A 15343-nucleotide genomic window follows, 5' to 3' on the forward strand; every position below is an offset into this window, starting at 1 on the left:
AGCTGCTCTGTAATATGTTCGGTGTCTAGTGAATTGTGTCGTCTTCTATTAATTGTGAGGTCCACTACATGTGTCTTTGGTTTTTGCTTTTGAAGTTCCATAATAAACATTTCTATTATAAAATCATAATATTATTATATTCTATTAGAGGTTTGATTAATATACCATTCAAGGGTACATTGGTTTTATTCCAGAAATGTGCTAATCTAACAAATTAGTTAAGGTGTAATTATATTGTTCTCATCATAAAACATACAACAATACTATATTATCCAAACTCACGTTACATTATAACTAGTCATACTAAACCGTAACTTAAATTTATATGCATCCAGCCAGTGAGGGGTGGGAGCGGTTCGGTTTGGAGGTCAAACTGAACCGAACTGAATTCATTTATATAAAAAATTGAACTGCACCGTTTGTGTGGTTCGGTTCGGTTTCGTAAATCGGTTTCTTTTTCTTTTTCCTATTTTTAAACATTTTTTTTTGTTTCTTCTGTCTTTTATTTTCCTTCTTCTTTTTTTTGAAATTTGTATATTCTCTTTTTTTATTTTACAATTTTTTCTAAACATAATTTAAATATCAATTCACAATAAAAACATGTCCAAATGACTAAAATAAAAAGTTAAAAACTAAAAAGTTCTCCAAAGTACACAATACACAAATTTCAAACAACTACCTTCAAAGTTTAAGTCACATAAAAGCAAATAACAAGCTAAACACTTAATAATAACATAGTAACATATTTCAAAAGTCCAATCAATACAAACAAATTTGTTCGCTTGTCAATCATTATTCTCCTCCTTGTTTTTTGCATTTGTCGCTCCGTTTAATCCCGTTATGAAGATTAAGAAACAAATTATAAACTTGTTAGTAGTTACTATAATAAATATATGAATAAATATGTTAAACATATATATAAATATGTTTAGAATATACGAACCTTCCTCTTCATCTTCAATTTCCTCCAAGTATTGTCGTAAACCAATGCTAATTTGTTCAGAACGTAACCAGTTTTGTGCGCATACAAGTGACTCAATAGTGGTTGGAGATAATGAGGTACGAAAAGGATCAATTACTCTCCTAATAGTGTTGAATACAGACTCAGAAGCAACTATAGATACCGGAACTGCTAAAAGATCTCGTGCAATTTTGCTAAAAATCTTATATCTAGAAGAATTTCCCTTCCACCAATCTAAGATATCAAAGTTATCCTCACGTTTAACACGAGGCTCCAGTAAGTAAATATCAACTTCTGAATCCACACTTTGCGAATCATCTTCATCCAAATCTTCAAAATCAAAACGGAAAATCTTTGAAACACTTGCACTTGTAGTTCTAAATGGAGAACTTTTAATGGTACATGAAGATTAACCCTTATTAGCAACTGATAGTGACAAATTGTATTCATTAAACAATGCTCTCAAAACACCCACTACCTTACTTCCTACAGCTTTTGCCACATCAACATCAAATAATTGATTTAAGCAATACAAAAAAAATTTCATCTTATAACGAGGGTCCAAAATGAAGGCAACATACAAGAATAAATTTATTCTATCTTTTTTTCCCCAATACTTATCAAACTTTTCTTGTATTTTCGTTGTCATTTCTTGCAAAAGCACATCATTAGGACCGGTTGCACTTGAATATTTTTTTATGCAATTCTGAACAATACTAGTCTCATGGAAGACTGTATTGGAAGTAACATACAAAGACCCTGAAAGCCTAACTGTCACTTCGTAGAACACTGACAAGAATTTGGTAAATATTCTCACAATTTCCCAATCCCTAGTGGTTGGTTTTTCCTCCTCATTCATGTAGATTGTGTCGTAGTCTTCTAACCTTTCAAATGCCTTTTCAAATTTTACAGCTGCCTCAAGCATAAAAAAAGTAGAACTCCATCTAGTTGGAACATCAAGACACAACATACTTTTACTATTTATGTTCTCCTCTTTGATACACTTCTTAAATGTGGCAAGTCGAGTAGGGGAAGATCTAACAAATTTCACAGCATCTCGAATTCGAACCAATGAATCATTAACATCTTTTAGGCCATCGCATACAATTAAGTTCAATATATGTGCACAACATCGAACATGCAAGAACTCGCCATCTAACACCAACCCATGCTTAAAACGCTTCTTTAAATAAGCAATGACAGTATCATTTGACGAAGCATTATCAACTGTCAATATCATAACCCTTTCAATACCCCACTGTTTTAGAAATTTCTCAACCTCTTTTCCTATCATCTCCCCTCTATGATTCTCAATTTAGGTGAAATTAAGAATTCTCTTATGTAATTTCCAATCTTTATCAATAAAGTATGCAATCAAAACAAAATAGTTCATATTTTGGATTGATGACCACGTATCGGTTGTGAGTGACACTCTATATCCTTCTTTCACAAAAATGTCTTCCAGCATCTCTTTCGTGCTATCATATATTCCTAAAATATCCTTAGCGATTGTTTTTCGAGAAGGAAGAACAAAATTAGGTTCTACTAACGTCAAAGTCTCATTCACAAACCTCTTAAATCTTTAGTTCTCCATGAATTTAAATGACAACTCATCTATTACAATAATCTCATCAAGTAGTTTACGAGCACTCTCAATATTGAACATCTTACAACTAATGGATGAATGTGATTGTGAACTATCTCCAATACTCTCATTCTTCTTAACGACCAACTTGCTTTGTGTTACATCTAACTTACACTTCTTAATCTTATAAGGATTTTTTTTACAGTAGTGTTTAATATGCATTCTCATAGTTGAATTTCCATTCCTTCTAGGATAACATGCATACACCATACCACAATAGTAACATTTAGCATGTGGATCATCACACTATATTTAGAACATTTAATAAAGTGGTCCCATATCATAGATGAATTTTTCCTCTTTCTTCCCTTTGCATGGAAGTTGTCACCTCACTTTCATCTTTTCGTGGTGGTGGTGGTGGTTGTGGCATCACAACAACATCATCATTGGAATTGTTGCTCTTGCTCTTGCTTAAGCTCATTGTGGTGGTACCTATAAAGGAGAAAATGGAGAGAAAACTTATTACCATCAAAGAAAATGAGATTAAAATTCTATGAAAATCATTTACTTAAACTAAAAATTCAAATATTCCATTCCCTCCCTCGGTAGTCGGCCTCCACCACATATTCATTTTTTTATTTAAAGCAAATTTTAAAATTCAAACATAAAGTCAAGTGAGAAGGAATTAGGAAGCAGAAACCTAAATGTCTAACGGAGTGGGTGGAATATAAATTGGTATCTTCTGTCGAGACAGTCGACATCGAGGGAGAATAAGAATTGATCTGATGGAAGGTAAAGAGATCAGAGATGGAAGTTGAAACGTGAAACCTGAACGGCGGGAGATGGAATCAGAACCGTCGTCGTTGATGTCGAGGGACGGAGAGAGAACTGAGGGAAGGTGAAGACTGAAGAGATAAAGACGAAGAGAGGGTTATTGAACGTCGAGTGAGAACAGAGGTCGGCTGAGGACTGAGGGAAGACGAAATCTGAGGTCGTGAACGTCGAGTGAGAACTAAGGGAAGGTGAAGCTAAAACCTGAGGTCGTGAACGCGAACGGCGAACTACTGAGGCTGAAGATGAAGAGATGAAATTGAACGGCGAATGCAAACGACCAAGGCTAAAGTGAAGACAAAGAGATGAAACGAGCGGCCCGAACCCTAAATGAAAACGTGTATATATATATATATATTTATTTATTTATTTATTTATTTATTTATAATTTTATATATTTATATTAAAACGGTTCGGTTCGGTTTAGGAACCGGTTTTCAAACTTGGAACCGAATTGAACCGTTTAAATTCAATTTTAACATTCCAACAAACCACATCGAACCGAATTTTTCGATTTTATTGATAAATCAATTCGGTACAGTTCGGTTTATGCGGTTTTGCTGTCCACCCTTACAGTCAGTCACATTACACCATATTTGTAGTTTTTATATTTAGTATCCAATATACAATGAACAACAATATTAGTTGTAATGAAAATTATTGTATGTAGTACAAACCTCACTACTTTCTTTGACTGTAACAACCTTTCAAGCTCCCCGTTTTGTCTTCTTTCCTTTTTTTATTCTCCTTCTTAACTATTACCTTCAAGGATTAAAATTCTATTAGAATTTTGTATACATCAAACTATATTATAATTCACCCGATAAACATTACCTTTTTTTATTTGTTTTCTGCAATCGGTGAATCTTCTGGTTATGATGTATTTTTTTTCTTGGCTATTTGATGACCCTTTAATCTCCTCATTGCTATCATTTTTAACATCTTCTTAAAGTGCGAACAAAATCCCACATTGGTTAGGGAAGGGGATGATCATAGGTATTTAAGTGATGACAACTATTTTCATTGATATAAGGCCTTTTGGTAGGGTTGACAAAAATCCTTGTGGGGTTGGGTTTGATCGCCAACCCTACCTTTTGGAATCGTTGTTCAATCAATTGGTATCAAAAATCCTTTACACTATTTCCATCACATTAAATGTTTGTTGGTAATTTTGGGTAGGTGTATCTAAGTTTTTTTCTTTTTTTTTTTTTTTTCCTAATGAGGGGTTGTATCTATGTGTTAGTTGTACTTTGAAGTTTTACAATTTTGATTTATTATTTTTTTATTCTATTTTTATCATTTTTACAAAGGAAAAGTAGGTTTACCAAATGAGAAGTTAAAATATGCTAAGTTTTAGGGAAATTTATGGGCTGCTTTTCATCATAAGCATTGGGCTTCTGAGGGTGATAGGGGAGCTTCATGGGCTCGGATTGGGCCGCTTCTGTTGGGTTTCTATCAGTTATTAGAGTTGGGCCGTTCTTTGATGTGGGTCTCGGATGTGCACCGGATTTTGTGTTATTGTAGTCCCTAATCTTAGGTGTGGTTAAGCCTTAAATTTATTTCAATTTGAAAAAAGACATATCAATTGTATTATATATACATAAATATATACATATTAAGAACATATATTTCATGCATTATATGAGAGCATATATAAATCTGGATCTCTTTGAAGATGAGTTGAAAAAGACTTTGGAGAGTAATATTTTGTTAAAGACAATTAATCTCTTTACATTTTCACGATAATTTAATGATTTGTACTGGGTGTGAAGATTAGCCAAAAAAAAAAAAAAAAAAAAAAAAACTTCAATTCCTTATCGATATCGTATTAGTCTACAAGATATTATTTTACCATAGATTAAAGGAAAAAAATTCATTTCTACTCTTATGTTTTGAGTTTAGCTTCGATTTAGTCTATTGATTTCAAAATGTTACAATTCTATCCTTGAACTTTGAGTTTTATTTCATGTTCCCTAAGTTTCAAAATGTAAACTTTTAATCTTGATGTTTTACTAAATACTCACTTTTAATCTTTATTGTCAATGTGTATTAATTGATCTAAAAGAAGTATAATTAATTAAGTTTCACAATTTTTAAAATTTCATGAAGGACCTCTGTAATATCCATGAAAGAATCTTAAAAGACTTGTGGAAGACCTCAGAGCACCCATGGAAGACTTTAAAGAATGGAACCACTGAAGAGTTAAGAGAATGAGACACCAGTTATCATTTTAAGTAGTGGTATTGTAACCCTCCAACAAATATTAACTTAATGGTTCTAGAAATTAAAGGGGGACAGTTATAAGCCCAAGCGTCAATTACACAATGCTAGTCTATCTATATAAATGACCAAAGTCATTGGTCCAATGTATGCTAAAAATCATACTATTTTGTATTGTCAAATTATGTATAAATTCAATACCGACTTGAGTGTTGAAATGTTGGTAGTTTGATACCATACCAAATATTTAATTTTTTTATTTTTATTTTTTGTGTAAATGAAGATAGGATATGCTACAAAAAAAATTAAGTTGCTCTTGCAAAAGGAGGCAAATGCTTCATGAAGGGGATTTCCAAATTCTTAAAATGCATTCTAGTGCTAGTGGAGCTAATGGCTCAAACACACAAATATCATCTTCACAAAAAATTGTTCTACTGCCACTCACATACTTAAAATGTAGCTATCTCGTAATAATAGTTGGACATGAATCCAAAAATCTACATACCCTTCTCCAATAACCACGAGTATAAATTCGAACTATTTTTGTAGTTTCTCTCTTATATCCAATTGTGCAAATTTATCAACCACATTTTAGTGACCTCTTCGAATAAAATTCTCCATCCACATAACCAACTCCATAGTAAAATGGCACCAAAACATATATGTATATTTGATTCCAAAATTTTAAAAATCTTACTTGTAATTTATGCACACTAATTGCAAGTATATATACACACACAACACAAACTTAAATATGAAACATAAGTTGAATTTTCAAATAACTTTAGACTAGAATTGAATTTACAAGTCAATTGCTTTGAAAAGGGGACAAGAAACTATAGGAAATAATAAGGTGGGGGTGTGTTGATGTTTGTGGCCATGATATGTTTAGAAATGGAAGATGAATTTAATGCCAATATAGTAGGTTGTGGATAAGAAGGTTACATCATTAACCATTTTATGTCTCTACTACTTAGTCAATTGTCTTTTTAAATTATTGTTCTTATTACATGTAGTTATTATCTATTCTTTTTTCAACATGATCATAGTTCAACTAAATATTATTTATACAACTTTATAGAATTTTTTTTATATAAGCTTCTTCTATAATTTTTTTTCTCTCTTAAAAAAACATAACAGTCTTTTTTATTTAATTAGAGAGGAAATCTCTCTAAAACTTGGTAAGAATACAAGAAGATGGTTTTTTTTTTCCTTAACCTTAATGGGAAGCTTGGTTTGAGGGATTAGGAGGTGGGAATGGGTATGGATATATAAAATACTTGTTTGGTTCGAGAATTTGAGGTATTTACCTAAGAAAGAAAAATTAGACATCAAAGATGTATCTCTTTGCATGTTTTTTATTCTCGCTGTGAGTTTTTAATAAACCCCCACTTTTGCTTTTTTTTTTTTTTCTTTCGTTTTTATTCCTTTTTCAATATGTTTTTTCCTCCTTTTTATTCATTATTTTTCTCTTTTATGTGATATCTCTACATGTTTTTCTTTTCTATTTTTATTTAATATATTTTTCTCTTCTTTATTTTATTTATTATTCATTTTTTCTATTTTATTTTTTCTTTTAATTTTATTGTTTTATTTCCTTTCATTCTTATCATTTTATTCTCATATTTTTCCATTCTATGAATGAATATTAAATTAAATTATTTTATTAAAATTATTATGGTATAAATTAATTATTAAAAGGTAAATTTTGTTTAATTTAATACTTTATAATTACTCATTATTCTAGTAACTTTAATTATAAAGTACTCATTTTATAAATATTTGTAAATAATAATTTTATTATTATTATTATTTGATTGTTAAATAATTTTTTTTCTAATTTTGAATTGAATTTATTGTTTATCAATTAATCTATAAAATTTTATAGAGTTGTCACAATTAATTTTATAAATTAAATATAAAGATAATTTGTTCTCATAAAATTCAAATAGTATTTCTATGCACAACCAAATACAATCATTTTTTATTCTCAGGTTTATAATTCTCTATCATCTTTAATTCTTAACATCTAGAAATCTTTAAACCAAACGGCCTCAAATAGTAAAATTTGATGAGATAATCAAGATATAAGAATTTTTAATTTATTTATATTTTAATTTTTTTCATTTAGTTTGCACATGGTGTGTTCTCGTACATATTTATATTTATATATGAATAAGGGTAATAAGAATATTAATAGTTAGAGGTAACAACTAACCATTTTCATGTATTTCTACAATATAGGGTATAATAGAATCCTTTCATGATTTTATTCACTCAAAAGACTTCATATTAATACAATTTTTCTCTAATAGTCCAGATTCGAAATATCATATCGATGGAAATATAAAAAAAAATTATGAAAATGATGAAAATCGATAAAAAAAAATATTATAATTAGTTAATGAAACTTTAATCGTGGCTCAGTTAAATGATAATTTACTATTTTTAATGATAATTTCTATAAAGACAACATTTAGATGTTCTATTGTAAATGTTGATGCAAGAGCATAAATTTAAAAAAGAAGTGGAAACTAATTACAAAATAATATAAAGTTTAGGAATATTTTGAAATAAAATGATGTGAAAATTATGAAAGTTTTGGATGGTTAAAGAAAAAACTCACATAAATTGAATTTTTGAGGTAAAATGATATGAAAATTAATTAAAAAACTTTGAATAAAGTAAAAGGTAAATATATGTTATTTTTTGTGATTATTTCAAATTCAATTGTTTTAGAAATGAAAGTTTGGGTCGAAAATAAAGTTAAAAATTGAGAATAATATTGAAAATTAGAAAAAGTAATACTTAAAAAAAGACTTAATCCTTTGTTGAAAATGACATTAGCGTGTAAAATTATAAAATTGTATTTAAACATATCATAAAATCGAAAAACTTGAACTGGTTTAGCGTAATTAATTTAAAAAAATTGAAATTTTCTTAAAATATCGAAATTTCTTGAAATTTTCTCAAAATCTAAAATTTTTATCTAAGTTGGGTTAAAACGAAATTTCCCCAGGCCAACAAAATTTAAAGTCATGCTAATAACATATCATGAATCTTTCTTCTTATCCAATGGATATGAAATTTTAGTCCAAAACCCCGTTAATAATAAGATAAAATAGCGGTATTAAAGGATCATTCTCTGTTTCATTAGTACTATATATTGGAAATGGAATCATTAGTAAAAGATAGGACCAGAAATAGAGAAAATGGAGGGAAACCAAAAGATTGCTAAAAGAAATTGAATACATATAGAAATAAATTTGAAGGTAAACAGTAAATGCAATTGCAAAAATCTAGCTTATCCAAAGGAATACCAGTAATCATGATGTTGAAGGGGGTCTCCCAATTAAAGTGGAAACAAAAAATGAGTCAAATATGAGAGAAGAAAAAGAGCAATTCAACTCATTTTGATTAGGGCATTAAAAGTATTGTGTTTCTGATAGATGAGTTTTACCAATTTTATATATTAACTATATGGATAAAAGTGTATATATATATATATATAATGTTATGTAGTGCAATCCTAGTGGATTCATCAAATCAAAATTTTGTTGCAACAAAAAAATTAAAGATGAGAGAAAATAATGATGTTACTTTAGAGTTTAGAGAAAGACAGAGGTGGAAATATTGATGGGCTCAACACAACATATCCCATTTGTGTAAAGTCTATAATGTAAGCAATTGTGTGTGGCATGCATCTCAAATCCTAGATTCTCTCACTCCTTTTATTTGAGGTGACCACACTCACATCAAAACAAATTAATAAATCAACATAAAATCAAATTTTTAAATATATTATTTTATTTTAGTTTCTATGGTTTGCGTTGGCGTGGAAACTTGTACGCGTTCATCGTCGTCACGGACCTCTCATAAGCTTGACATTTAACCCGCTTTTCTAGGTTTTTTTTCTCACTTTTCGAGTCCATCTACGGAAAGTTCCTCAGACCAATGTGGTATCGAGCCTACCACACTCTAATGTTTTAGTTAGTACGAGAGTTTATAATTCAGCTAAGCACACAAGAGTAAGATCGAGTATCTTCTTGGGAGAATCCGAAATTACTTACTCTTTTCCTTTGAGGTCGAAAATGAGACTATTTATAACGTCCTTCATCTGACAATCGCTTGTGGTTACGTGTAATTCTGACGATATTAAGGTAGTTTACGATGCTCGAAGCAATAGAATGTCAAACCAAGCACAACTCAATTATTTCTCGATTGCTAAATATTTATCGGGCTCAGACTTTTTTCTTTTGTGATGCACATTTCACATGTCTCCAACTAATTTTTATTCAATAAATAAAAAACAATAATTATTATCATGAGTTAAATAAGAACAATAGTTTTTTTATTTTTTTTTTAAAAAAAAAAAAAAGACACGAGGTACATTAATTTACGATTGATATTTAAGAGAGTAATTTTTGAAGGAATGTTTTAAAAAATTTAAAAAAGGGGTAGGGGGAAGAAGATCGTGGAACACTTATCTTTAAACTAACCAACGTGGCAACATCTCATTAGAATGAGAGTATTTATATATTGGTCAAAAGTTAATTGGGTGTTGGATTTTTAATTAATTCGTCTTTTTCTAGAATTGGATATGCCAAAAATCCATATCATTTCTGGATTTTGTATTTCTTTATGAAATCTTTAAATTGGGTTTTCGTAATAAGGATGCTAACTTTTATGTGTCGGTTCTTTTTAATGGCAAAATGAGATTTGTTATCGTAATGACAAGCAACGCACAACCAACGAGTGTAACATCCCACATTTTAAAAAAATGTACAAAGTCCAACGAAAATTTCATAAAATGATAAAACTCATTTGAAATTTAATTTATTTATAAATTACAAGGGCTTTGTCATTACATAATAAAAGCTAATGCTTATTTTTTATGAAAATTTTTACTATATAGACTCAATTATTACCCATTATAAAGTTAAATCATTATTTATTTTTTAAGGATTGATTTTTTTTTCTTTTATATAAATTGTACATAAATTTCAATTTCTTTTCTTTTATAGAAATAGAATGAAAGGTGGTGGCGGAGGAATAAAAAAAAGGGGTAAAAAGAGGACACGTAAAACAATACTAAATAATGAAAGAAAAATTAATCAATTTATTTATAAATATAAAATATCATTATTTATTAGTGATAAACAGACATCTCGTATCTGATAGATGTCTACCATTTGAAACAATTAGTGGTAACTATGTGCATTTTATGAGTCGAAATAATAATCTAATACTTCATAATCACTTATTTATATATACACACTAGGGTTGGCAACGGGGCTAGGTCGAGGCAGTGGAGGGTTCCCGTCCCCATCCATGCCATTTGAAGGCGAGGACGGAGGCGGAAATTTCCCGATTAGGTTAAATGTATGTATGTATGTATATATATATATAATCAGAGTCAGCTTGGATAGAGGATACTCTCTGCATTCTTACCCCGTCCCTAGACAGGGACCTTAAAAAAGTCCTTGATTCGACTCCCATCCCTAGTCAAACTAAGGATTTCCTGCCTCTATTGAGGTAGGGCCTCGAGAGAACCCAAACCTGTAGAAAATTTTGCCAATCTTAATATATACTACTCAAAATAAATTTGAGTTAATATGTTCTCTTAAAACAATTTTTTTATTCTTAAATTTTCGAAATGAATTTTTGACCTCCTAATTTAAATCTTTAAAGGTAATAGAAAAAAACCAAACTTACAAAACAAAGAAACAAAAGAATAAAAGAAAAAACGTTAAAAAAAATATAAATAAATAAATAAAGAGAGAGAGAGAGAGAGATATAACTGTAGAAAAATTGTAAGACATGCCTAAGAGCCGAAAAGACTTAGAATGTTAAAAGAATGAGGGGAAAAAATGTAGCAGTGATGCTTAAAGAAATTTTTAAAATACTCTACAAAAAAAATTAAAGTGAGTTAACAGAATTTTAAAAAAAATAAAATAAAAAAATAAGAAGAAGGGTTAAAAAAAATAAAATAAAAAAATAAGAAGAAGAAGAAGACGGAAGAGAAGATATGGTTTTGTTTAATTAATTAAGCTATCTATAGAGTAAATTTAGATTTGAAATCCCAATTTAATTTTACAAAAATTTAGATGAAAAGATTATTTAGATAAATACGATTTTCATTTTAAATTTAGAAAAACTAATATATCTCTTAAACCCAATTTCGATTTTTTTTTTTTTTTTTTTGTTTAATAGCCAATATATTTCTTGAAAAAAAATCTTGAAAACAGATGATTTGATGATTTTTTAAATAAATTTATTGGTGTGCATTTATATTTACAAAATTGAAAAGTGAAAAAAAAAGGTTATAAATTAAAACCACTAAATTACTTGAACCTTGAGATCTAACCTCCCTTCCCTCCTTAATATGTGAGAATAAGGTGTGGTCAGTGGTCTTCTTCTCCATTCCTAGCTCTTCTCTCTTCAATATGTGAGAACTATATATTACCATTATAATTATGAAAAGAGAAAGAAAAAAAGCCTACAAAAGTATTAAAAAAAAAAAAGAAATTACATCAAATTACTTGTAGACCTTGAATATGTGATGGGAAGATTTGAGAATTAGAAAATTGAGAAGGGACGGACATTTATAGACATAAAATAGAAGGAGTAATATAACATTAAAATCATAGAACCATTGACATGAAGATTTTAAAAACAATTAAAAAAATTAAAATCAAAGATAAAATGTGATTTTCATTAATTTTTCTCCAACTTCTTCGATAAATGAGGATCCATAGGTAATATGCTTGTATAAAAAAAACTACAAAAACATATAAAAAAATTATATTAAATAATGTAGGTAAATATATATATATATATATATCCTTCTAGACCTAGAAAAGATATTTGAAGCAAGAATGTTGACAATAGTAAAGTTAAGAGAAAAAAGAGCCAAAAACTTATTAAAAAAACAACAACAACAAAAAAGGAAAGAACCGATTAACAAAATTAAAATTTAAAAAAAAAAGAAAGAAAGAAAAAGAAGAAAGCATAAGAGTTACCTAGGTATTTATAAAGAAAAATTTGATAGAGGCAGTATGTAACTTCTTTATTATTTTTAAATCAGGTTAAAACTATAATTTTTTTTCAAAAATTCTTTTAGATTTATATATAATATATATTTTTGTTTTATTTTTATTTTTATTTTTCAATCAAAGTGATGCAGAGTTTGTTCTCTTTTTTAAAAAAAGAAAAATCCAAATCATATATTTTTTTTTCTTTTTTTGAAAAAAATCTTTTAGTTCATAGCCCATGTTTTAGTTTAGATTAGATAAAGATAGAATATAATTTTTTTTTTCAAAAGTCCTTTTAGAATAATATATATATATATAAAAAATCCTTTTTTCATTTTAATCTGTTGTAGACTTTGTTTTTATTTTTAATTTTTTAAAGTAATAATCCTTTTTAAATTATTTTTTTAACCTGACAGAGAGTTTATTATGATTCAGAGTTTTTCTTTAAAAAAAATTAATGATGTAAATGTGAAATTATTTAGGATAACCTAAAAAATTTAATTCAATAAAATCTATCCAATTTATACATGTAATCTAAATATTTTATTTGTAATTTTTTAATAATAAATTTAAAAATCAAATATTATGGATAACCAAATTTTAAACCAATAAAATCTATCAAAATTTCAATTTATATGTGTACTATAAATTATTTTTTAATAATTTTAATGTAAAATTATATTATGTAACCTATCACCAATCACTAAAAGGGGCAAACGGGGAAAAACGAATGTTTCTTTCCCATAACCCCTTCCATATAATACTAGTTAAAACACATGTGCAATAGACGTGAAAAGACATAGTATTAATTGAAAGTAAAAAGAAAGTAGTGTAAAATTCCAAATTTTCTTGTTATATAAATTAATTTAGAATAAAATTTAAAATGTGTTGCATGTAGTTTTATTTATAGTGTAATTTTATAAGGTAGTATTTAAATTTTGAATCATTATATTTTATGTTAAGTTTAAATGATAAATATTTGAAATGAAATTAAAAAAAATAATATTAAATGATTAAAAGAGACCACATAGATATTATTAGAATTTCAATATTTAGAATCCAATTAAATTTGATATTTATTACCTCAAAGAAATTTTTTTTTGTATTCTTCCAAGAGGAAAGAAGAAACAAGTATTTTAATAAATTTAATTTTTATTATACGAAATTTATTATAAGATTTAAGACAGGTTTCTCATTGTCAAATTTTGATGTTTTACACCTTCTATTTGGATTGCGTTCATATGTGAATGGATGAATTGATTTGATGTGTAATCACGTCCATTAAAACAACCGTCGCTAGCATACATATTCAATGTTCTTCTCTTAATGAACACTTCAATTTGAAAAGTCATATCTTATTAATAATGATTGGACTATGAAATTTAAATTCATTTGATGAAGGACAAAATAAAAATTTATTAAAATTGTACTGCATAACTCTTTATACATATGGTATAGAGATAGATTGTCCACTAGGAAATGCGTTTTTGAGATCAATACTGATAATTAGTGTTTCAAATATAAAGAATCTCCAACTCAATAGGAGATTATTATTATTATTTCTGAAAAGAAAATTTAAAAATTAATTATATATTGTTAGTGGATCGATGTGGACTTATGGACTCAAATTATTTTTATTCCTTCTCGTTTTTAAAAGTAAATCTAACTAGTGGTTCTAATTGAATAAAGCAAACAGACATAATAATAATAATATATATTGAAGAACTCAAGTTGTGGAGTTTGTTGGACCACGAAATTTCTAAGGAAAATTTTCAATCTATTTCATATTTTACACAACGATTCAAAAAATTATAGTTTTATTTGTTGAATGTCACACAATTACAGTAATGTCGTGCCATTTTTAATTATTACTGTTATAACAAATAACAAATAAAGATTTTTTTTTCTTTGTCTGAGAAGAAGATTTTTCATATTAATGTAGAATAAAACATTCATAATAATCTGTGAATTTTTTTTAAAAGTCAATATGCTAAAAATGGTTTCAAATATAGCAAAAAGTTATAATTTATTAATGATAGATATTGATAAACATCTATTAGTTTCTATTAGTAATAGATAATAGTAGTATATCGGTGTTTACCACTGATAGATAATGACATTTTGCTATATTTATAAATATTTTGGTTCATTTTTTTATATTTAAAAACAACCTAATGATAATATATAAGAGGAAGGAAAAATATTTAAAGATATGTCTATTACAATTGTTATGAGTGATCTTGAACCAATGTGCATAACATTTGTGAGAACATGAGCAACAAAATCAAAAAAATAACATGATTCAATCGAGGGTAACAACTTAGGACCAAAATGAGTTTAAGAGAAGAGGTTGATTTGGGTCTCACTCGAGGTCGAGCCTCGCCAAATACCTAGCATGCCCCAGCCCAAGTGACCATTTTAGGCCCTAAATATAACTAAAATGAGGTGCTCGGCCTCAGTTTTGGCCAAGGCTTACTTTAGCAAAATATCAAACAAGACATGCCCCTCGTAGTCCCTAGTCCAATAAGTCAAAGGATAAACCTAAAGCAACTCGACAACCTTAAGGGGAGGATTTCTAAGTCAACTATATCTATAACTACATCAAGATAGCTCAAAGGGAAGTAGGTCCATTATAACAATCAAATTTTCTACTTGCTATGGTTACATCATATTTAAGCATTGGAGCCTGTATGGTAAGCACCACACTAGCGT

The 15343-nt window shown here is 28.2% G+C and overlaps 1 protein-coding gene across 1 annotated transcript; it reads right to left on the reverse strand.

The window, feature by feature from the left end:
* Positions 1–632: 632 nt before the first annotated feature.
* Positions 633–2255, reverse strand: LOC120079904 (zinc finger BED domain-containing protein RICESLEEPER 1-like). Its single transcript, XM_039034361.1, has 3 exons — positions 1376–2255; positions 944–1291; positions 633–679 (listed from the first exon to the last, which is right to left on the reverse strand). The coding sequence occupies exons 1-3, from the start codon at positions 2253–2255 to the stop codon at positions 633–635; spliced, it is 1275 nt and encodes a 424-aa protein (XP_038890289.1).
* Between the last annotated feature and the right edge of the window lie 13088 nt (positions 2256–15343).

Source organism: Benincasa hispida, chromosome 1 (genome assembly GCF_009727055.1).
Source record: "Benincasa hispida cultivar B227 chromosome 1, ASM972705v1, whole genome shotgun sequence".
Lineage (NCBI taxonomy): Eukaryota > Viridiplantae > Streptophyta > Magnoliopsida > Cucurbitales > Cucurbitaceae > Benincasa > Benincasa hispida.

What these genes read in the sequence shown, in the direction of transcription:
- LOC120079904 (XM_039034361.1), bottom strand. Translation starts at nt 2,255, where the DNA reads ATGATAGGAAAAGAGGTTGAGAAATTTCTAAAACAGTGGGGTATTGAA. An exon ending in ACTATCAGTTGCTAATAAGG is followed by an intron (nt 1,292 to 1,375) that starts GTTAATCTTCAT and finishes TTGATTTTGAAG; the next exon opens with ATTTGGATGAAGATGATTCG. An exon ending in AATTGAAGATGAAGAGGAAG is followed by an intron (nt 680 to 943) that starts GTTCGTATATTC and finishes TAAACTTTGAAG; the next exon opens with GTAGTTGTTTGAAATTTGTG.